The 24,940-nt window shown below is 41.2% G+C and overlaps 1 protein-coding gene across 1 annotated transcript in view; it reads right to left on the bottom strand.

The window, feature by feature from the left end:
• The window catches only part of DIPK1A (divergent protein kinase domain 1A), a 127,933-nt gene extending 108,154 nt beyond the window's left edge, over window positions 1-19,779 (bottom strand). Inside the window, exon 1 of the mRNA XM_040232300.1 lies at window positions 19,635-19,779. Coding sequence (XP_040088234.1) covers window positions 19,635-19,688 — 54 coding nt within the window. The 5' untranslated portion in view covers window positions 19,689-19,779. The remainder of the gene's footprint in view (window positions 1-19,634) is intronic.
• Window positions 19,780-24,940: the final 5,161 nt, after the last annotated feature.

The raw sequence follows: 24,940 nt of genomic DNA, 5'->3' as shown, positions 1-24,940 counted from the left end.
CCACACACAGAGAAAAGGAACAAAGAACCCCACAGAAGTCTTTTAAATCAAAAAGACAGAATTTAAGGAGTGATTAGAAGAAAAAATCAACAGATGAGCTGGAAAATAAAATTGAGAAACTCAGAATGAGAGTACATGGATAAAAAGATGGAAATAATAGAGAAAACTGTGAGAGATACAAAGAGCCAATCCAAGAGGTACAACATTTGACTAACTAAACACTCCCTCAAAAGAGAGAACAGAAAAAAAAGAAGGGAGAAGCTATTAAACAGAATTTAGAATAGAATTCCCCAAAAGAGAAGACACAAATCTTAAGACTGAAAGGGCTCAGTGAGTGCTCAATATAACCAACGAGTAAAAGACCCACATTTACACATTTCCTCATGAAATTCCAAAACAAATATAAAAAGGAGACCCTGAACAGGAAAAACAGGTCACCCACAGAAGATTGATAACCAAACCGGCTTCTAGTCAGCAACAGAGGATGTCAGAAGACAATAGAACTATGTCTTAACAGTTTTAAAGAAACTTATTTTCAGCCCAGAATTCTACACCCAACCTAATTATAAACAAAGGTGTAATAAAGACAGTTTTAGACATGACTCAAAAAGTTTACTTCCCACACATCCTTTCTAAAGAACTTATCTCAGGATGTACCCCAGTAAAATTATGGCATAAATCAGCACAGTGGAAGACCTAGGACCCTAAGAACAGTGATTACAACATAGAAGAATGGAGGCAAGCCCTTGGAAGACAGCTGTACAGCAGCCTAGAGAGTCATTTGGTCATAAATGGGATTCCAAACAATTAAAAAATAACAGAATATGGGAAAAGTGAGGCTATAGCAAAGGCATATTAGGCCAAAAAAAAAAAGCAATTAGAAACTCCCTGAAAACTAAAAAGCAAAAAAGAAAAGACAAATGTCACAAAAAAAGCTACATTTCAAATAAGAAGCATGCTTATATGTACCCTAATTATAAGAAATTGGAATATGAGAAAATATGTAGTCATTATTGATCTTACAGTCTTGAGAGACAAGGGGGTCATGACCCTGGCCCTGGAGAGAAGAAAATGTAATCCTGGCACACAAACTGGCTCTGTACTAAATATAGACTGATATTTTAGGGAGTACTAAAAATAGAGAGGCCCTTCATCTTAGGCCAGAATTCACTTTGATATGGTTGGTCTCAAGACATAAATTTCAGGAGGCTATGAGAAAGACTGGCCAAAAGTGCTTTACTCTCCTCCTATTTTCTGTAACTGTGGCATAAAATGATAGCCAGTTCCTCCCTGCTATCAAGGGCTTCCCTTGTGGCTCAGCTGGTAAAGAATCTGCCGGCAATGTGGGAGACCTGGGTTCAATCCCTGGGTTGGGACGATCCCCTGGAAAAGGGAAAGGCTACCCACTCTACTATTCTGGCCTGGAGAATTCCATGGACTACAGTCCACGGGGTCACAAAGAGTCTGACACTACTGAGCGACTTTCACTTTCAGTTCCTACCTACAGTGCTCTCCCTGAAGATGAAAATTGTTTTCATTATTCAAATGGTCTAGAACTCCAAAAATAGCTCAGTTCACTTGGATTTGAGGGGCAGATAACAGAATTAATGTCTACTCCCTAGAGCTGAGCATAACCAGGTACCCATTTCAAAAATGACAGTATATTGACTGCTTAGGGTAGACACTATGACTCACAGTCATCTCAAATCATAACTCTGTTATTTCACTACAGATTCCAAAGGCTAGGCTTTAAATCATTATTCTTTAGTAAGAATATTAAAAGGTAAGCAAGCATGATTTCTAAGAAAAAGAAACTTTTTACAGGAAAAGTGTAAATATCACACATTCTCTTCCCTACTGGCAGAAATACGGCTTAGCTTGTGGAAAGGGGAAAATCCTTACAATAATTTGCTCAATAACAAGAGGCATCTGTCCCAGTCTGTTAATTCTACCCACTTTCCTGATAAGAGGAAGGAACTTCATGTTGTAGTCAAAGGATCTCAGCTTTGTAAGGGAGATTTTTTTTTAAATTTTTTCAACTTAGTTTTTTTTTAACACTAAAAACATTTTGTATTGGAGTATATCCGATTAACAATGTTGTGATCCTTTTGGGTGAACAGTGAAGAGACTCAGCCATATATATAGGGAGAATTTTTTTTATAGAAGAATTAACAAATCATAATAATCATTTAGGTTTTCTGAAATATGTTTCGGAAAAACCTGAACGAAGTTTTTTGCCAACTGAATATAATACTACTTATAGTTTTCATCTTTTAGATTCAACTTATTTGGAGATTTGGTTACTGTCATAGGACAAAATATAAGTTATCAACTTTTGACAATGTAAAAGTGTTGCTGACAGAAATTGAGAAAAACACATGAAAAATGAAACAGGTTCTAATCCCCATCTTAAAAAGGGGGAGACTAGACAGACTGTCAAAAGTGGATGAAATGAGGAAGAGTTGTCATTATCTGAAGTTACTAAATTAAGCAACAGAAGAAGCAAAATTAAAAATCAAATGCTGGCAGAGAATGAGAACTGTAGTGTAAGAAAGCTAAATAGCCCTTCTTAAAAGTAGAAAGTCAATAGATATTATCTAAAGTTAATAAATCAAGCAACAGAGGTAAAAAGCAGCCCCAAAACTTTTTTTTATTGTAGAATGCTCTCAGGAAAATATATTAGGGAAAAAAATCCCTAACATTTGTATACTTATTTATATTCTATAAAAATCATGGTCATATTAATCTATGACATGTATATTTTAACTCACAGTAAGAGATAAGAAGAGGAGAGATAAGAAAGCTTTCCACAGTGATCAGTGCAAAGTAGAGGAAAACAATAGAATGGGAAAGACTAGAGATCTCTTCAAGAAAATTAGAGATACCACGAGAACATTTCATGCAAAGATGGGCACAATAAAGGATAGAAATGGTATGGACTAACAGAAGCAGAAGATATGAAGAAGAGGTGGCAAGAACACAGAAGAACTATACAAAAAAGATCTTCACCACCAGATAATCACGATGCTATGAGCACTCACCTAGAGCCAGACATCCTGGAATGCGAAGTCAAGTGGGCCTTAGGAAGCATCACTACAAACAAAGCTGGTGGAGGTGATGAAATTCCAGTTGACCTATTTCAAATTCTAAAAGATGATGCCATGAAAGTGCTGTACTCAATATGCCAGCAAAATTGGAAAACTCAGCAGTGGCCACAGGACTGGAAAAGGTCAATTTTCATTCCAATCCCTAAGAGAGACAATGCCAAAGAATGCTCATCTCACACGCTAGTAAAGTAATGCTCAAAATTCTCCAAGTCAGGTTTCAACAGTATGTGAAATGTGAACTTCCTGATGTTCAAGCTGGATTTAGAAAAGGCAGAGAAACCAGATTCAAATTGCCAACATCCGTTGGATCACTGAAAAAGCAAGAGAGTTCCAGAAAAATATCTACTCTGCTTTATTGACTACGCCAAAGACTTTGACTGTGTGGATCGCAACAAACTGCGGAAAATTCTTAAACAGATAGGAATACCAGACCACCTGACCTGCCTCTTGAGAAATCAACAGTTAGAACTGGACATGGAACAACAAACTGGTTCCAAATCAGAAAGGAGTACATCAAGGTTGTATATTGTCACCCTGCTTATTTAACTTATATGCAGACTGCATCATGAGAAACACTGGGTTGGATGAAACACAAGCTGGACTCAAGATAGCTGGGAGGAATATCAATAACCTCAGATACGCAGATAACACCACCCTTATGGCAGAAAGCGAAGAAGAACTAAAGACCCTCTTGATGAAAGTGAAAGAGGAAAGTGAAAAAGTTGGGTTAAAACTCAACATTGAAGAAACTAAGATCATGACATCTGGTCCTATCACTTCACGGCAAATAGAGGGGAAACAGTGGAAACAGTGACAGACCTCTTCTTGGGCTCCAAAATCACTGTAGATGGTTACTGCAGCCATGAAATTAAGAGATGCTTACTCCTTGGAAGAAAAGTTATGACCAACCTAGACAGCATACTAAAAAGCAGAGACATTACCTTGCCAACAAAGGTCCATCTAGTCAAAGCTATGGTTTTTCCAGTAGTCAGGTATAGATGTGAGAGCTGGACTATAAGCAAAACTGAGCACTGAAGAATTGATGCTTTTGAACTGTGGTGTTGGAGAAGACTCTTGGGAGTCCCTTGGACTGCAAGGAGATCCAAACAGTCCATCCTAAAAGAAATCAGTCCTGAATATTCATTGGAAGGACTGATGCTGAAGCTGAAACTCCAATACTTTGGCCACGTGATGCAAAGAACTAACTCATTTGAAAAGACCCTAATGCTGAGAAAGACTGAAGTGGGAAAGGGGAGGGGACGACAGAGAATGAGATTGTTGAATGGCATCACCGACTCAATGGACATGAGTTTGTATAAACTCCAGGAGTTGGTGATAGACAGGGAGGCCTGGCGTGCTGCAGTCCACAGGGTCACAGAGTCGGACATGACTGAGTGACTGAACTGAACTGAAGAATAATTTTGAATTGATTTTTACTGGGGGGAAATGCTTATTATAATAATAAACCAAAAACAGGAAATCATCAGCTATTCTGTCAAAAATATTTTAAGATATAAAAAGCATATAAGAATAAACACAATTTCAAGTAATTTCTTCCAGGACACAAATTCAGCATTATAAGTACCTCCCAGGGTATGGGGTGTGTGCAGTTCCCTTTAGACACACTGCTCTAGAAGTTAGAAGTATAGTCACCAGGAAATCCAAAAAGATAAGTGATTCAAAGAGGCTACCTTCTGAGAGTAGAGCTGGGGGTAAGAAGTGGAAGAGGAAACATGACTTGCATCATAAGCTCTCCTATACTGATACATATTTGTGTGGATTCAGTCATTCAACAAACATTCACTGAACACCTGCTTTGGGCTAGGCACAAAAGATAAAGAGAGGAAACTGACATCTCCATCTCAGCTGTCAGAGAGATCACAGTCTGGGATTCAGAAGAAAGAAATAAAAGCTACTGATGACAATTCAGTATCATAAGTTCTGTAAGAGAAGTGTGTGCCAGATATCAGGTACTCACATTGCGGGGCACAAAAAAGGTTGTCGTGTGAGGTTTAGGGAGAACTTTCTGAAAGGTCACTTCCTCTCTAAGTTGAAACCTAAAGGACAAGTAGAAAACTGAGAATAAACTTGGTAAAGAGGGATGCAGGGAAATGGAGGAAGGGCATTCTAGGGCAAAGAGGAAGAAATGGTGGGGTAGACAGGTGACACGTGGAGGACAGCAAGGTGTGTTGGGAAACGGGAAGGTTTTCAGAATTGCTAGCGTAAACAGTTCATGAGATGGTTGTGGCCAGAATGAAATGGCAATCCAGGAAGGGACCAGAAAAAAAGGGCTCAGAGCTCTGCTTAGTTTACTGAAAGTGAAAGTCGCTCGGTAGTGTCTGACTCTTTGCAACCCCATGGACTATACAGTCCATGGAATTCTCTAGGCCAGAATACTGGAGTGGGTAGCCTATCCCTTCTCCAGGGGATCTTCCCGACCCAGGAACTGAACTGGGGTCTCCTGCATTGCAGGCGGATTCTTTACCAACTGAGTTATCAGGGAAGCCACTGAAGGTAATAGTCCACTGAAGTCAACAGTAAATCACAGAAGGACTTCACTGGTAGGAGGGGGATTAGATCAGATTGGCATTTTGGAGAAGACTGATCTGGAAGGAAAGTGGGGGGTGGATCCGATAGGGGTAAAGGTGGCAGGAAGGCCCTTCTGGAGGCTACTATAGTGGGCCTAATGCTGCGATTCATGGGGTTGCAAAGAGTGGGACAAGACTGAGCGACCGAACTGAACTGAACTGAACTGAACTGAATGAGACAAAAGGAGAGAATCAGGGTACCAACAGGAAACAAATGGCCAACAGGTACATGCAAAGGTGCTATCACTATCATCAGAGAAATGCAAATCAAAATCACAAAGAACTATCACTTCATACCCATTGGAATGGCTACCATCAGACAAGAGACAACTATGTTGGTGAGGATGTGGAGAAAAAGGAACCCATGTGCACTGTTGGTGGGAATGTAAACTGGTTTAATCACTATGGAAAATATGGAGGTTCTGCAAAAACTAAAAAACAGAACTGCCAGCATTCCTACTTCTGGGTATATAGCCAAAGGAAATGAAAACAGGATCTCAAAGAGATAGCTGCACTCCCGTGTTCAATGCAGTATTCTTCATAATAGCCATGACACGGAAATAACCTCAGTATCCAAAGTGTTCACTGGAGGATAAATAGATAAGAAAACATGGCAGACATGCAAACATACACACACACACTGGAAAATTATTCAGCCATGAGAAAGAAATACTGCCATTTGCAACAAAATAGATGAACCCTGAGGGCATTATTCTAAATGAAGTAAGCCAGACAGAAAGATAAATACTGCATAGTATCATTTATATAGAGAATCTAAAATAAATTTTTTTTAAGTCAAACTCATAGAAACAGAGAGTAGAAAAATGGCTACCAGAGGCTGAGAGGTGGGGAAAATAGAAAGAGATCAGTAAAAGGCCAGTAAAAACCTTACAACTGCACAATGAATAAAGTCTGAGGATCTAAGGTAAAACATAGTGACTACAGTTAATAACACTGTATATTTAAAAAAAGAAAGATGATGCAATCAAAAGCTATTTAGGAGATTCACTAGTGGAATTGTTGAGGGATTAAACACGAGGATAAGGAGAGAGGGAGAGTCTAGAAGGACTTGAGTATACTTATCTCTTGAGTAACTGGAGAGTATCACTAACTGAAATGAGTAAAGAAGCAATTTGGGGCCAGGGCTTTAGCTTTGGACATGTTGAACATGAAGTGCTAACTAGAGGTAGATATCAAATAAGCAGCGGGATGCAAATCTGAAGTTTGAGGTGGGGACGTCTGGGCTGATGATACACTAATACTAATACTAAATGCTAATGGGTTGAGACCCCATTAGCATTTGGGTTGTCGTGGAAGCCACGTGAAGAGACACCAGGAGGCTACAAAGTGAGAAGCAGAGAAGGTTGGAGTCCTGAGGACAACAGGGGCTAAAGAAAAGATGAGATTGAAAGGAAAGGGAGAGTATCAGGACAAGAAGAAAGGAAAGTAAGAGAAGCAAAGAGGTAGTGAGTGGGCACAGAGCAGCAGCTGGCATGACAGAACATCTGATCCTGACTGAACTGGGAAAGGAGGGAAGCCAGAGGAGGTTAGCAGATTGGAAGAAGAGGGGGTGGCGACAGCCTCAGTTATAACGACAGTGGTGGAGATGACACAGTGGAGGTGCTAGTCGGAGTGAACAGTAAGAATGTGAAACAGCAGTGTGTGCTTAGTGTGAGCTATTGCAGTTCAATATCTCAGAGTGATTACAGAATGGTTTTCAATGTGTGTACTACACTGTATCATTTTGCACATCCTATCCTGAGTACTATATGCTCAGGATAAAGGACAAGACTGGAGTAATAAGTAGGCTCTGCCTTCACTGGGTATGAATTTAGTTGTACAGGATCAGATGTGACTGAAAATCTTATAAGCTGACATAACAAAACAAGCATTTTTTTCTTTAAGGAGTAAAGAACAACTGTTAGGTAATAAACAGAAAGACAGAGGTTACATTTTTTAAATTTAATTTTTAATTGGAGGATAATTGCTTTACAATATTGTACTGGCTTCTGCTATGCAACAACGTGAATCAGCCATAAGTATACATATGTCCCCTCCCCCTTGTACCTCCCCCCCACCTCACCCAACCCTCTAGGTTGTCACAGAATATTGCATTGAGCTCCCAGTGTTATACAGCCACTTTCTATTAGCTATCTATTCTACATATGGTAATGTATTAGGTTACATTTTAAAAAACCTTTTCTTAGAGTTCATAAAGTGATACTTTTCCACTTTTTAGTCTGTACAAGGCTACAGAAGATTTAAGAATAGTATCTACTGTAAAAACAAGTATTGCCACATATGGTTGTTCAGTAGCTATTTATACTTTCCTTCCTTTAATAAGTATCCAAGATTCCTATCATAGTAATAGCTGGAATGATAAATACAATGGTAACTCATAAAATTTCTTATGGCAACATCTTAAAACCTGATAGTAATGGAAGGAAAACAAAATGCTTTAGGAAATGATTAATTTTTTTTTTAACTGTCAGAATTTTCAGTTGTATTTTCTATGTTAGAATTCTAAGTCTCCCAAGGTTTCCACCCCCTGATTATTTAATCAGCACTAATCTAGATACCGCTGTAAGGAGACTTAAAGTAGAGACAGTATCTTGAATTATCCAGGTGAACCCAATGTAATCATACGAACCCTTAAAGGCAGCAGTCAGAGATATGAGGCAGAGAAAGGTAGAAAAAGGCTGAGGCAGAAGAGGAAGTCAGAGAGACTGAAAACACGCAAAGGCCTCCACCCACCGTTGCTGGTTTTGAAGATGGAGAAAAGAAGCCATGAGCTGATTAATGTAGGCAGCCCCTAGAAACCGAGAACAACCCCCAGCCAACAGCCAGCAAGGAAATGGAGCCCTCAATCCTACCACAGCATGGAACTGAATTCTAAAAACAATCTGTAAGAGCCTAGAAGTCAATTCAATCCCAGAGCTCCAGAAAGAAACTCACCTCTGTGTGTGTGTGTTAGTCCTTTAGTCGTGTCTGACCCCATGGACTGTAAAGTACCTGGCCAGGCTCCTCTGTCCATGGAATTCTCCAGGCAGGAATACTGGAGTGGATTACCATTCCCTTCTCCAGGGGATCTTCCCCACCCAGGGATCAAACCCAGTTCTCCTGTATGGCAAGCAAATTCTTTACCATCTGAGCTACCAGGGAAGTCCTAGTGAGGGCTTGATTTTCAGCCTTGAGCAGAGAACCAGCTGGGTCACACCGTGCTGCAGCATCTAACCTTCAGAAGTGTGAGATACAAGTACTAATAAATGTGTGTTGTTTTAAGATGCTAAACATGTGGCAATTTGTTATAGGACCACTGGAAAACTAACATGCTTTCTTCAATCAACTGACTTCAAACATGCTCTATCAAATCTCATTTTCTTAACCTTTAATGTAACTTTGGATAGAGTTCATTCATTTCTAGTCAGACACAATTATTATGAAGTCCAGTCTAATTTATTTTCTCCCAACCTTTTATTTTGTGTGTGTGTGTGTTTGTGCTCAGTCATGTCTGACTCTTTGAGACCCTATGGCCTGTAGCCCACCAGGCTCCTCTGTCCATGGAATTTTCCAGGCAAGAATACTGGAATGGGTTGCAGTTACCTACTCCAAGGGATCTTCCTGACCCAGAGATCAAACTCGTCTTTTTATTTTGGAAATGTAACCTTTCATTTTGGAAATGCTTAAATCTTCAGAAAATTTAGGAGAAAAGTGCAAAGAATACCCTTATACCAATGCCTCTACTAATCAATTGCTAACAGTGTCCAATAATTGTTTGCTTTCTCACTCTCTCTAAACATTTAAACACCACTCCCTCTTTCTCCTTCTCCTTCTTAGGAAAGGAAGGGTAGTACTGCTTACATTAACATAACCCTGCTGAATAAACATCATTCTGCAACAATAAATCAAAAAGAAACTTTTTCAGGACTTCCCTGGTGGTACAGTTATTAAGAATCCGCCTTGCAATGCAGGAGATGAAGGTTCCACCCCTGGTTGGAGAACTAAGATCCCACATGCTATGGGCAACTAAACCCAAGCACCACAACTGCTGAGCCTGCCTGCCTCAACTAGAGTCTGTGCACTTCAACCAAGATCCTGCATGCCAAAACTATTAAATCTGATGCAGCCAAATAAATTAATTAAATTAAATAAAGCCTTTTAAAAAAAAGAAAAAACCTTTTCTAAACAAGACAGGCAAGTGGTCAAGAAGCACATGAAAAGATTCTCAACATCATTAATCATCAGGGAAATGCAAATCCAAACCACAATGAGACATTACTTCAAACCCATTAGGATGGCTGGCCCAGTAAACAAACAAACAAAAAACAAAATAACAAATGCTGACAAGGATGTGGAAAAATTGGAGTCCTTGTGCATTGTTGACGGGAATATAAAATGATATAGCCACTATACAAAATAGTGCAGACGTTCCACAAAAATTTAAAATCAGATGTACCCAGGGACGTGGCAATCCCACTTCTGGATATATATACAAAACAACCGAAAGAATATCTCAAAGAGATTATATTAGCACTCCCATGCTCTCTATGGCATTATTTACAACAGCCAAGAAGTGGAAGTAACCCAAATGTCCATCAACTGAGGAGCGGATACAAAAGGTGGTATACACATACAGTGGAATATTATTCAACCTTTGAAAACAAAGATATCCTATCATACATTACCAGATGGATAAATCTTGAGGATATTCAAGTAAAATAAGCCAGTCACACACACACAAAAATTACTGCATGATTCTACTTACACAAGTTATCTAAAGAAGTCAAACACATAGAAAAAGAAAGTAGAATGTGGTTACCAGGATGGTGTGGAGGGGAAAAAAGGGAGCTCTTATTCAATAGGTACAGAGTTTCAGTTTTGCAAGACTGCAAGTTCTACAGATTTGTTGCTGAAAAATGTGCATATGTTAACAGTACTATAATCTTAAAAATGGTTGAGATGGTAAACTTTGTGCTGTGTGTTTTGACCACAATAAAAAAACAAAAGGGAAAAAAAAATCCACACCATTCAGTTCAGTTCAGTCGCTCAGTCATGTCCCACTCTTTGCGACCCCATGAATCGCAGCACGCCAGGCCTCCCTGTTCATCACCAGCTCCCGGAGTTCACTCAGACTCGTGTCCATCAAGTCAGTGATGCCATCCAGCCATCTCATCCTCTGTCGGCCCCTTCTCCTCCTGCCCCCAATCCCTCCCAGCATCAGAGTCTTTCCCAATGAGTCAACTCTTCACATGAGGTGGACAAAGTACTGGAGTTTCAGCTTCAGCATCTTTCCTTCCAAAGAAATCCCAGGGCTGATCTTCAGAATGGACTGGTTAGATCTCCTTGCAGTCCAAGGGACTCTCAAGAGTCTTTTCCAACACCATGGTTCAAAAGCATCAATTCTTCGGCGCTCAGCCTTCTTCACAGTCCAACTCTCACATCCATACATGACCACAGGAAAAACCATATCCCTGACTAGAAGGATCTTATTCGGCAAAGTAATGTCTCTGCTTTTCAATATGCTATCTAGGTTGGTCATAACTTTTCTTCCAAGGAGTAAGTGTCTTTTAATTTCATGGCTGCAGTCACCATCTGCAGTGATTTTGGAGCCCCCCAAAAATAAAGTCCGACACTGTTTCCACTGTTTACCCATCTATTTCCCATGAAGTGATGGGACCGGATGCTATGATCTTCATTTTCTGAATGTTGAGCTTTAAGCCAACTTTTTCTCTCCACTTTCATCAAGAGGCTTTTTAGTTCCTCCTCACTTTCTGCCATAAGTGTGGTGTCATCTGCATATGTGAGGTTATTGATATTTCTCCCGGCAATCTTGATTCCAGCTTGTGTTTCTTCCAGTCCAGCGTTTCTCATGATGTACTCTGCATAAAAGTTAAATAAGCAGGGTGACAATATACAGCCTTGACGTACTCCTTTTCCTAATTGGAACCAGTCTGTTCTTCCATGTCCAGTTCTAACTGTTGCTTCCTGACCTGCATACAGGTTTCTCAAGAGGCAGGTCAGGTGGTCTGGTATGCCCATCTCTTTCAGAATTTTCCACAGTTTATTGTGATCCACACAGTCAAAGGCTTTGGCATAGTCAATAAAGCAGAAATAGATGTTTTTCTGGAATTCTCTTGCTTTTTCCATGATCCAGTGGATGTTGGCAATTTGATCTCTTGGTTCCTCTGCCTTTTCTAAAACCAGCTTGAACATCAGGAAGTTCACGGTTCACGTATTGCTGAAGCCTGGCTTGGAGAATTTTGAGCATTACTTTACTAGCATGTGAGATGAGCGCAATTGTGCAGTAGTTTGAGCATGATCACCCCCAAACAGATTTTATTTAATTTCATTAAATAATCATCAAAAAAATCCCCTACTATTTCTAAAGAAAAATTCATTGACTAATATTTTGGGTCTTTTAAACATGTTCATTTTGCAGTATTCTGGTTTTTCTAAACCCATATGCATTATAGATTAAAGGGTTTTAAAGAAAAATTATTCACAAAATATTTAAATGTCTAGAACTAAATATGTTAAAAATGTGAGACATTTATCTTTCCAGTCAGTGTCAAAAGATGGTATTTAACTTTAAGGAATGAAAACATTAAAATGAAAACGGTAAAAAAAGAAAAATATAAAGAATACAAAACATTAAGATGAAAAGCTGAGGTACTGGGAAGATAACAATGAAGAAACCCTTTTACTGCATGCTATAGCCTGAAAGTATGTGAGTATGAAATCTGCCTGAGAATTCACCATTTCTTTGAGTTTATTATAGTGACTAATAATAATATCAAAAGGCTGCATTATAATTCTAGGCTTGAATTTAACACATTATGGGATGCATATGCTCCCTGTATATTCACTAGTTTCAGAAAGCTAATTAGAGTTATGGAGATTCAGTTTCAGGCAAAGGCAAAAGTTTAACCCTGTACAGCAGGTATAAAAGAGCTGATGAACCACACCACCTATACAGTCCTTCTCCCTTTGGAGAATAGGAAACAATTCTTGCTTTTATTACCCTTAGATTTAAAATAATCCTGGGAGTTGAAAATGAACAAGAAGCCATTTTATTCTTACTACAGTATTTGTCAACATTGTCACTATTATCAACTAAACCATATCAGTAACCCTACAAGACACTAAATCCTACAAAAATATACACACGAAGTAAAAAAGAACCAAACCATCTACAGCAGTCACGTTTGAAGACTAGTACTAATGTAAATCAAAGAGCCAGGTAGGTATCAGAAATGTTACAATGCTGACAACCTCATTAGAACACGCCATTTATCCATCCATTCGCAACAGCCCTACTGAACACATTGAAACTGTTATTTTTAAGAGGCTACCTTAAGAAATTTAAAACTTTTGCAATTTAAAGAACTTGAAAAATCCTCAGAAGTACCCAAGTATCTCAGACTTCAAATGTCACTAGCATTCCAGCAGCCTTTTATATGTAACAGGGCACGTAGGCAGAATGACTGGAATGGAAAATGTGTCTAATCTAAGTATAGAGAATTAGCTTAAATTGTCTTAACTTTCATTCTTCCAGGACTTAATGACAGTGAGAAGAAGGAAGGTATTATAAAGTAAAACCAATGAATTATAGGGCTGTTGTGTTATCAGTCCCACTCAGGCTATGAGCAAACTCTAAACAAAGTGGATCCTAATTTGTTGAAAACGCACTGCTAAAAAGAGACAAACACAGGTGTCAACTTGGGTCACCACACAGGCCCCAAAGAGTACCATCACAATGGTGTGTGGAAGAAAAACACTGCCTAAAAATGGTCCAAACAGGAACACACCTACAGATCCTGTTCTCAGAGGCAGGATTCTACTCTGTTCAATGTGCCACAACATATAGCTAGTCCAGGAAAATACTAATTCCCAGGTAAGCTTTCAACAAAATAGCCAGGAAGGATAGAACTTAAAGTTAATGTGCTCTGAGAATGTTGCCTTGCCCTGAGCCGTTGTTTGCTCAGGTAAATGCTGCTGGGCTATATCTACTTCAAGCAGATCACAAGCCCTCTTGGTTCACAGAGAGGCCACACAGGCAAACAGTGTGCCTGCACTTGTCCTCTGGACGAAGTACTCTCCACACCAAAAAGCTGGCATGGGTAGAATTTATGAGAAGAAGCAGTGAGAAGGACCACGTCAACGGGATAAACTAAATTTCTTTTTTTACAGCTTTATTGAGATATAATTCACATACCATACAATGTATTCATTTAAAGTATACAATTCAGTGGATCTTAGTATATTCACAGAGTTGTGCACAGCATCAATTTTAGAATATTTCCTTTATCCCAAAAGAAACCTCATACCCATGTCCCTACAACCCTCCCAGTCCTAGGCAAGAACTAATCTATCTTCTGTCTTTATAGATTTGCCTTTGCTGGCTACTTCATATAAATGAAACCCCAGAATATGTGATCTTTTATGAGTGGCTTCTTTCATGTATTTAATGGTTTCAAGGTTCATCCATGTTATAGCATATATCAATTCTTCATTTCTCTTTATTGTTGAACAATATTCTACTACATGTATATATACCATTATCAGTTTTTCTCTTCACAAGCAGAAGAATCTCCTTTGCTATATAAAGAAAACTGTAAAAAGTAATTAGGTCCCCACATTAGTCCATAAATACCTATTTAAGCCATATTATAGCTGAAAACTTTTCATTAATTGCATAATACTAGTTTCTAGAAAGTGTTGGTTGCTCAGTCATGTCCGACTCTGCAACCCCACGGACTGTAGGCTCCTCTGTCCATGGGATTCTCCAGGCAAGAATACTGGAGTCGGTTGCCATCTCCTACTCCAGAGGATCTTCCCAACCCAGGTGTTGAACCTGGGTCTCCTGCTTTGCAGGTGGACTCTACCATTTGAGCCACCAGTGAAGTCCACTGTTCTTAGAAACATTCTACAGTTTCTAGAAACATTATCAATTATCACAGTGACATTTGGATTAAAGAAAATACTGAGAATGAAGCTCCTTTTTAGGTAATTGCTTAAATTTTTTTCCTGTAAACTGCAGTAGGAAGGGAAACTTGAAAGTCCTAAGGCCTGAACACCTCAGAACAGAACTACTTTTGGACTCCACCCACTTTAAGACAGAACAGCAAAACTGCAAGCATACACAGCTGGTCTCTGAAACTTTCCTCTCTTCTTGCTGGGCCGTTCACCTCTTCCCCCTATCTTTGAAATTTCATTCCTTCAGTGCTCTTCACCCCTAACCCTATCTCCAAACAAAACAAAATCTTTTATATATCTGTTGACTAATTACAGCTTTACTTTAAACTAAAATATTACATTTACATAAAAATGTTACTTACACCAGACATTTTCTAAGACTTTCTCCCAAAACCTGAAATGAGAATTAAGTTTTCCTTCAAAGAACTTCTGGCAGGAATCAGCTGGTAAGGGGAGAGTTTTTCGTTTTGTTTTTACCAAGAGACCCTCTCGTATCACAGTAAATCCATCCCATGGCAAATCAAATCTAGTCATTCTCTCAGAATAATGCATATGTAGGAGAATGAGAGAAAGTAAGAAACTGCTGTTAATTTTGTTAAGGCATGATAATGGTATTGTGATTATGTCAAAAATATCATGTTAGAAATTCATACTGAGGCATTTAAATGAAATTATGTGATACATGGGATCTGCTTCAAAATATTTTAGTTAAAAAAGGACACAGGGGAAGGGACATGAAACAAAATACTGATAATTGTTGAGGGCAAGTAATAGGTAGCTGAGAGTACATTATTCTTTTCTGCTTTATGTATGTATAAAAATTTCTATAGTAAAATACTTTTACAAAAGAGAGAAACTGTTCTCTTCCTCTCAGGCACTCTTTTGTCCCTTCACTTTTTCTTCATAGCACTTTTATTTCTAAGGTTATCTGATTAATGTTTGTCTCCTTGACTAGACTTTAAGCTCCATGAGGATCACAAGGGTGTTTGTTTAGAATTCTGTAGAATCCCAACCCCCTCACAGAGTTTCCAGCATGTGAAAGGCATAGACAAATATTTACTAAGTAAATGATGAAGTCAGTAAAATTAAGTCATATCATGTCCCTAGATCAATAAAGACTCAACAAATAAAAGAGGGGATGATAGAAAGTCAGGGACCTTTGGTTGAAGGAATTGAACATATTTACCTACATGTAAATTTACCATTTAAGTTCACATGCTTTTCTATTAAAAATGCAGTTAAGATGCCACAAAATAGATTTAACTTCATCTAGCTCAGTTCCAGAAAAACATCTACTTCTGCTTTATTGACTATGCCAAAGCCTTTGACTGTGTGGATCACAACAAACTGTGGAAAACTAAGAGAGGGGAATACCAGACCACCTTACCTGCCTCCTGAGAAATCTGTATGCAGGTCAAGAAGCAACAGTTAGAACTGGACATGGAACAACAGACTAGTTCCAAATAGGAAAAGGAGAACATCAAGGCTGTATATTGTTACCCTGCTTATTTAACTTATATGCAGAATATGTCACATGAAATGCCAGGCTGGATGAAGCACAAGCTGGAATCAAGATTGCCAGGAGAAATATCATTAACCTCAGATACACAGATGACACCACCCTTATGGCAGAAAGCAAAGAAAAACTAAAGAGCCTCTTGATGAAAGTGAAAGAGGAGAGTAAAAAAGTTGGGTTAAAACTCAATATTCAGAAAACTAAGCTCATGGCATCTGGTCCCATCACTTCATGACAAATAGATGGGGAAACAATGGAAACAGTGACAGACTTTTATTTTGGGGGGGTTCTAAAAATCACTTAAGACGGTGATTGTAGCCATGAAATTAAAAGACGCTTACTCCTTGGAAGGGAAGTTATGACCAACCTACATAGCATATTAAAAAGCAGAGACATTACTTTGCCAACAAAGGTCCGTCTAGTCAAGGCTATGGTTTTTCCAGTGGTCATGCATGGATGTGACAGTCGGACTGTGAAGAAAGCTGAGCGCTGAAGAATTGATGCTTTTGAACTGTGGTGTTGGAGAAGACTCTTGAGAGTCCCTTGGACTGCAAGGAGATCCAACCAGTCCATTCTAGGGGAGATCAGTCCTGGGTTTATTGGAAGGACTGATACCAAAGCTGAAACTCTAACACTTTGGCCACCTCATGTGAAGAGTTGACTCATTGGAAAAGACCCTGATGCTGGGAGGGATTGGGGGCAGGAGGAGAAGGGGACGACAGAGGATGAGATGGCTGGATGGCATCACCAACTCGATGGACATGAGTTTGAGTAAACTCCAGGAGTTGGTGATGGAAAGAGAAGCCTGGTATGCTGCAATTCACAGGGTCACAAAGAGTTGGACATGACTGAGCGACTGAACTGAAACTGAGCTTATCCTTACTACAGTCACGTGATTACACAGCTAAGAACTACAATTTCTACTTATGATAAGGAAACTATGGAACCAGAAAGTTACGAAATTTTTTCAAGGTCATAATGAACCAGATGTACAAATGAACAAAACTCAGCTCTGTCCTCATGCCTCACGCTGTTCCCAAAGGAACATGATTTTAAAGAAAATCAGGGACTTCCCTGGCTGTTCAGTATTTAAGACTCCGTGCCAACAATGCTCAAAGCCTGGTCAGAGAACTAAGATTCTGCAAGCCACATGGCACTGCCAAAAAACAACAAAAATAAATAAAATAAAATTTAAAAGATCATAAAGATAAAAAATGAAAGGAGTATTATATATGTTAAATCAACTTTCAGTGACTGAGAAACTGAATAGATAGCTCTACAATAGTTTTAAATGAAAATATTTTTCTTTGACTTCATCCAAAACAATTTACAGTTGAAGCACCTAGTGTAAGTAAAAAAAAAAAAGTGAGACCTAGCCAGGCTCTTCTGCCCATGGAATTCTCTAAGCAAGAATACTGGAGTGGGTAGCCATTCCCTTCTCCGGAATTTTCCCAATTCAGGGATCAAACCCAGGTTTCCCACACTGCAGGCATTCTTTACCGTCTGAGCCACCAGGGAAGTCCCAAACGGTAGAAGTAGTATTAAAAACAAAAGGTGAAGCATTTAAGCAATGGAGAACAGAAGAAGGCATGACACTGAGTAATGTGAAGGCCTTTTTATTCAGCGGGTTAAAGTGAAAAGGTATGGTGAAGGACAACTAACAAGAAAATCCCTAAATACTAATAAATAATAAATACTAATACCAAGACAATGTTTAAAACACCAGTACTCCAGGTTCCCAAGTTCTAAAATTTATCACAAATATAATACTATCATCAACAAAGTTTTCTATGTAATCATTATTTTATATAGAAATAGCCTACTAATATATAATTATGCCCCAAATCCTTTTGAAATGCTGAAGACCTGAGTTTACCTTAGTTTGGTAATGGATAATGATGCACACATTCTGGAAGGCAGAATTACTAAATGTTTGCCATTAACAGATGCCTAACTATTTGTAAAACTAACCTTAACTCAGTCAATCTGAAAGTTCTTATGCTATGGTGCCAAAAAAAATGTCACAACCACATGTGTGGAGAAGGTTGAGAACCAAATGAATCAAAGTCTAAAAGTGTGCCACAAAATCTAAAAAAAAAAGCTAGACAGTTTTAGTTAAGAAAAAAGATTTTAAACATCTCAGCCTAATTTTGAGACTAGAGTCTGGAAAGTGGTTTTCCTTTTTTCTCTTTTTTACCTCTTCACATAAAGGGTTACAAAGAGGTATCTGGCCTGGATTGAATTCTACACTGGTTTGCTCTACTGTTACTCGTGGCACAATTACTACTGGTGGAGTTGCTACAAAGGCTCAGAACGATCAGTTTTACTCCTATATTCTTCATTTCATGAGCTGTCAATCAAGCTTCCAATTTGAAGTACATCACTCATTGCAGGGTAGTGATTCACACACGCAATTTCCAAACAAAAATGAAAGATTTACTTGCCCCACGACGGTTTCTTCTCAACTTTTAAAATAATTGATAAAAGCACCACCTAATGAATTCCCATCCCCAAATAATCTATCGATACCTTTAAGCATTTTAATGTAAGCGGTAAAGGAATACTGTCCTCTGAAGGCAGACAGAACTGCTGACCCACGCGAAGAACTGATTTGTAGTTGTTTTTCCACTTGGGTGATGGATTTGCGCTCAGCTACTCATGGTGTCTACTAGGTCCCCCTGGTGACTAACAGTACATGAAAGCTGTAGTAGGGTTCGAAGACACAGACTGGCAGCGGAATAGAGGGTGGGACGGGAAATTATGAAAAATTAACACGCGAAGAGTATACATGACATAACAGAATTACATTTGCATTGTTGGCGTATTCGTGATCCGCACAAGACATTGTCCCTTCCTTTTAAAACGCAAATATCCATCAGCCTCGCTTGAGCCCTTGCTCCCGTTTAAATCACGGGTGTGATGGAGATCGAACCAAGTGGTTCAGCCCGCCACATGCCGCTTCATCAGGATTTGAAGAAAACATTGATGTGACAATTTGTCATAATTTTCTAAAATATGGAGGAATGACACACCACCTTTCCTACCACCTACTGAGGACTCCGGACTGAGCCGAGAACAGCCTCCCTGCGGGGCCCATCAGGGAGGGGGAAGCAGAGCAATGGACCAGGGAGAAGACCGCGGCACGTCCCGAGCCCAGACTGTGGAGCCCCAAACACGAGGGGCGTGGGGCCGCACCCGGGTCACGTCCCGGGGCTCTCGGGATGCGAGGCGCCGAGGACGAGCCCGGACCGGTCGGGACGCTGGGGGGCGGCGGGACAGCGCCGCGGTGGAGGCTGCGGCGCCCGGTCAGCGAGGGAGGGCGCGCCGCCAGGTGCCGGACGGCAGGGGGCAGCGGGGTTCGGGCGGGCGCCGACCCAGGGAAGGAGGAGGAAGGCGGGCAAGTCCCGCGCAGAGAGCGGGCGCGCGGCGGGCTCGCCGCCGGCCTACCTGGAGGTAACAGGGCTTCCTTAGCCAGGCCCCCGGACAGAGACTCCTCGCCATGGTAATCACACATCGCCCCACCGCGCCGCAGTCAGAGGCGGACCCGAGCGCCGGCGACCCGGCTCCCCGCCTTTCCCCGCCTCCCCGCCCCCAGTCCGGCCGGGCCCGCCCACTCCTCCGCCCCCGTCGCGGCGCGCGCCGCTCTCCCCCCGGCCCCGCTGCGGCGACGGCGGCCGGCGGCCCGAGGCCCGGCCTTCTGCTCTGCTCGCCCGGCTACCGCGGCTGTCAGAGCCGCCGCTGCCGGCTCCGCCATAAAGGGGAGTCGCGCCTCGCTCGGCCGACACAAATCCAACTGCGCCTCGCGCTTAAAGGGGAGGCGTGCGGAGGAAGGAGGGGGCGCCGCGGAAGCCGGGGTGTCGCTTGTTCCGCGCCTGGAGGGGAGGGCCGGGGAGCCCAGCTCTCCGAACGCGCCGACCTAAGTGGCTGCTCCCGGCTACCCACTCCCCTGGCCGCGCTTCCCGCCACCCCGCCCGGCAGGTCTGACGCTCCGTTTGGACTCTGCTCCTTCAGCCCGGACGTGTCTGGGCGGGTTGCGTGGAAATTCAAGGGAAGCTTGGGGCTCCTTCCCTGGGGACCGGCTTTTTCCTCCCTCGCGTACTGTGGCCCGTGCGGCCGCGGGAGCAATCGACTGGCGCGTCAACTGAGCCAACGCAGATGGGGCTCTCCTCTACTGAATGTAACCTGCCCCCACATCCAGCCTTAAACTCTTACAGCCTTAAACGTGTTTTTCCTGAGTACTTTTTAAAGTCTGACCTTTCTGGTTTGAATTGCTTTAAAACAGCTTTAGAGTTTTCCTGGCCCTACCCACGAACCTTGAGTCAAAAGAGAAAAAGACAAACATTACTAAATTAAATACAGTTCTGAAGTCAGGAGGCCCGGGACGTGGCACACTTACTCAGTTAAGGCTGCATAACACAGGGTGTGGTGTCTTTCTTTTGACGGTGAAGTCCAAATAAGGGAAAAAACAGCCATCCTAGCGGGAGAACAGCTGTTGATCCTAGTGACTTGTAAGAAGATGCATTTTTGCTTCTTTTTATCCCATAGTTGCCACTTAGAACTCGAGCCTCTTCCTCTGACAAGAAGTTTCCTTAGGAGCAAAACTTGACTACCTCTCACTGTGGTTTTTACTTAAGCTTTGTTCTAGTGCTTTCCGTTTCTGAAGAATTGCATTCTTGCCTGCCCCTCCCCCAAGCCAAGCACAAACAGGCTTAAAATCTGTGTGGTATTTTATTGCTGCAAATAAACCCGTTTTTCATTGATCTTTCAGCTTGGGTTAAAAGATTTCAGTAATTTCTGAGTATGATAAGTACTAGTTTAATTCGTTCTTTCATTCATTCAATAAACAAATATTAATTGAGCCCCTGGACATTGTTCTAGTTGATTGGGTTATATACCTGAGCAAAATACAAAACCCTCAGCCCTTGTGATATTACATTCTGGAAGTGGGGGCAGCAGGCAATAAGTAACACATAAGAAAATCAAATAGGATAATAAAGCAGATAGGGGATATGTTAAAAAAAAAAAAGGAAAACAAACTGGTGAAGATGAGGAAGACTACAGGTAGAGTTGGTTAGGGGAGAAAGATCAGGAATTCAGTACTGGACGTTTTTAAGTTCAAGATATCTATTGGAAATTCAAGTGGAGATCTTAAGTAGGCAGCTGTACATGGGAGTGCAGTGTTAAGAAGGGTGGTCCAAGCTACCATATGCAGCATAAGAGATATCAGCATTTTTTTTAAAGATGATAGTTATGTTTTATTCTGTGACCTTACTGAGGACTACAGCCCAGGTTATAGGAGTTTTTGCCAGCTCAGTAGTATGATCTAAAAGTCATCAGAAACTTAGATTTGTCCAAAAGTAGAGATATTAAATGATATTTAAAGTCACAAGGAAATGAATATAAATAGAAGAGAACCAAAGATGAAACCTTGTAACTTCAAGGCAGGAGAGTGGATGAGCCAGCAAAGGAGATTGAAAAGGAAAAGCCAGTGAAGTTGGTGAGCTGAGTGAGGTGCCTGGAAGTCAAGTGAAAATTATCAAGGAGGTATTAGTGCTTACATGTGAGTGAGGAAGTGAGGACTGAGAAATAACTACTGGATTTAGTACCATGGAGGCTATGGGAAATGGGAAAAAGAAATTGAATGGGTTTAAGAGAAAATTGAAGGAGAGAAATTGGAGATACTAATATTATGCTGCTGCTGCTGCTGCTGCTGCTAAGTCGCTTCAGTCGTGTCCGACTCTGTGCGACCCCATAGACGGCAGCTCACCAGGCTCCCCCGTCCCTGGGATTCGCCAGGCAAGAACACTGGAGTGGGTTGCCATTTCCTTCAATGCATGAAAGTGAAAAGTGAAAGTGAAGTCACTCAGTCGTGTCGGACTCTTAGCGACCCCATGGACTGCAGCCTACCAGGCTCCTCCATCCATGGGATTTTCCAGGCAAGAGTACTGAAGTTGAGGAGCCATTGCCCTCTCCAACTAATATTATAGGCAATTCTTTTTAGCAGTTCTCCTGCAGAAGGGAGCCCAAAAATGATGGTGGGGAGCCTACCACCACAGTTAACTGGTGGTGGAAGTGGAGTCAAAAGTAGGTTGGCCAAAAAATTGAAATATTTGTTTTGATGAGAATGATCTAGAAGAGAAGGAAATTTTTATGAAGGAGCAAGAAGAGAGAATTGCTAGAGTGGTGCCTTTCAAAGGGGAAAAGTTTATGATCTAGCACATGAATGAAAGGATTATCTATAGACAGGAATACAGACTGTTCATCTATGAAAACTGGAGGGAAGGTCATAGGAGCAGTGGTGAGAACCTGTGGAAGTTCTCTTCTGATTGTTTTTTTCAGAGACATATGACATAAAGTCATCAGGGAAGAGGAGATTCGGAAGAGTAACTAAAGGTGATGAGGAGAGAAGCGAAGATGTGAAATATTCATCCAGGAGAATGGAAAGATGAATATACTAGGAAAGAAAATATATCATAGGCTTGCTGAGTGTCATTAAGGGCCCACTTGAGTTAGTTATGTAAGAATGTGAGAGTTGGACTGTGAAGAAAGCTGAATGCCGAAGAACTGATGCTTTTGAACTGTGGTGTTGAGGAAGACTCTTGAGAGATCCTTGGACTGCAAGGAGATCCAACCGCTCCATCCTAAAGGAGATCAGTCCTGAGTGTTCATTGGAAGGACTGATGTTGAGGCTGAAACTCCAGTACTTTGGCCACCTCATGCGAAGAGTTGACTCATTGGAAAAGACCCTGATGCTGGGAGGGATTGGGGGCAGAGGAGAAGGGGCTGACAGGGGATGAGATGGCTGGATGGCATCACCAACTCAATGGACATGAGTTTGGGTGGACTCCGGGAGTTGGTGATGGACAGGGAGGCCTGGCATGCTGCGATTCATGGGGTCGCAAAGGGTCGGACATGACTGAGCAACTGAACTGAACTGAGTTCATGGTCATAAATTTAAGTAAGATAAGTCAGTGTGTTTGTCCTTAGTCATTCATTGGCATTGTCAAATTCAATTCATCACTTCTCCATAATCTTTATTGCATGCATCCCACTCAAACTGCCACACTGTCTTCCTCCAGCAGTAATTGACTGAGCCAGGATCCAGGCTCAAAGCAAGCTTAGAATTCTACGAAATTAGCTTTTACCAAGGAAATAAGAGCAAGAACAGAGGTACAAGGAACTCAAAGATGTAAGGGAGTGAGTATGATTCACCACGGAGTTTTAAGATGAGGGAATAGTAGATATGGAGAGACTAAGGTCAGAAAAAATGTGGTTGGATCAGTGAATTGCAGGTCCTTTCAGGGTTGAGGGACTGTAGGAGTCCAACAACAAGAGGGAATGATCTGAAAATATAGGTGTAACATAAAGGGTCTGGCTCCATTTTTGATATTTGATGACAGCTTTCAAGCCCCACCGCTTCTTTGCTCCCTCTGTCCCCCATCTGGGAAAATTGATCAGAAAGCCCAGCTGCTCACTCCTTTGGTGCCCATGGGAAGTTCAAAGTATACAAGAGCCTGTCCATGCAAGGGATGCTTGACCCTGCCCCCACACACCCACTCCAAACACCATAAACCCTAAGAAAGTCTCCTCTCTCTGCTCCCTCAAGTCATATTCAGACCAGCTTGGAGACTGCCCTGCTCTCCTCAGAAAACTTCTCTACACGTGTAATAAAATTTTTCATACTCTGAAAAAGTTAATACATGTGTATTAACATTGGGATGTCAGTCTTGACATCCCAAACAAAATACAGGTGGAGGAATCTATCTCAAGTCTGCAGAATGACCATAACAATGTGGCAGTTTGAGTGGGATGCATGCAATAAAGATTATGGAGAAGTGATGAATTGAATTTGACAATGCCAATGAATGACTAAGGAGTCTGGAATACAGTGTCATTGGAAGTGAGTCAAAGAGGGAGTATCATGAGGATTCTCTCTATACATATTAAAAATAGCAAGATTTAGGACAAGAGAGATACTGGATAGGAAATGTATGCTAAACCTCATCAGTCATGTCTGACTCTGTGCAACCTATGGACTGCAGCCTGCCAGGCTCCTCTGTCCATGGGATTCTCCAGGAATACTGGAGTGGGTTGCTGTGCCCTCCTCCAGGGGATCTTCCTGACCCAGGGATCAAACCTGCATTTCTTATATCTTCCTGCATTAGCAGGCTGGTTCTTTACCACTAGTGCCACCTGGGAAGCCCCCTGGATAGGATGCCAGTAGCCAAAAGTTAAAGTCCTTGAGAAATAATTCAAAGTGATCTATGAGTGAGTAGGGGATTACCACAATGAGTAGAGTGATATGAGTGATATGTCTTCTCATCAGAGGTCATGAGTTTAAGAAACAAATACTTTAGGGGGAGGAATTAGATAGGAGATGAGGAGAATAGCCTGAGAGAAGCAATGAAGAGTAAAGAGGATCTCTCTCCCACCTCCAAGTCTTCCAAGGGTTCTGGGAAGGTTGCAGGGACAACAGCATCCACAGAGGGTGAGCCAGGTGTGCTTTAGAACAAGAAGGTGAAGAAATGGAGAAGAGATACAAAGGTTTTCGCTGAAGATGAACTGTGAATTCCAGAGGACATAGTGGAAAGAGTCTCAGAAATTGGGGAGTGTGGTAAAGGGGTTCAAAATAGGTGATGTGAAGAGCCCAGTGATTTAGTGGGTGGAAGATGAAGGGTGATCCGGGAGTCTAGGATTTCTTATGGTAAAGGATATAAACAGGAATAATAGGGATAAAGTTTCAACCAAATGAG

Source organism: Oryx dammah, unplaced genomic scaffold (genome assembly GCF_014754425.2).
Source record: "Oryx dammah isolate SB20612 unplaced genomic scaffold, SCBI_Odam_1.1 HiC_scaffold_28, whole genome shotgun sequence".
NCBI lineage: Eukaryota > Metazoa > Chordata > Mammalia > Artiodactyla > Bovidae > Oryx > Oryx dammah.
This window is presented reverse-complemented; position numbering and strand designations above follow the sequence as displayed.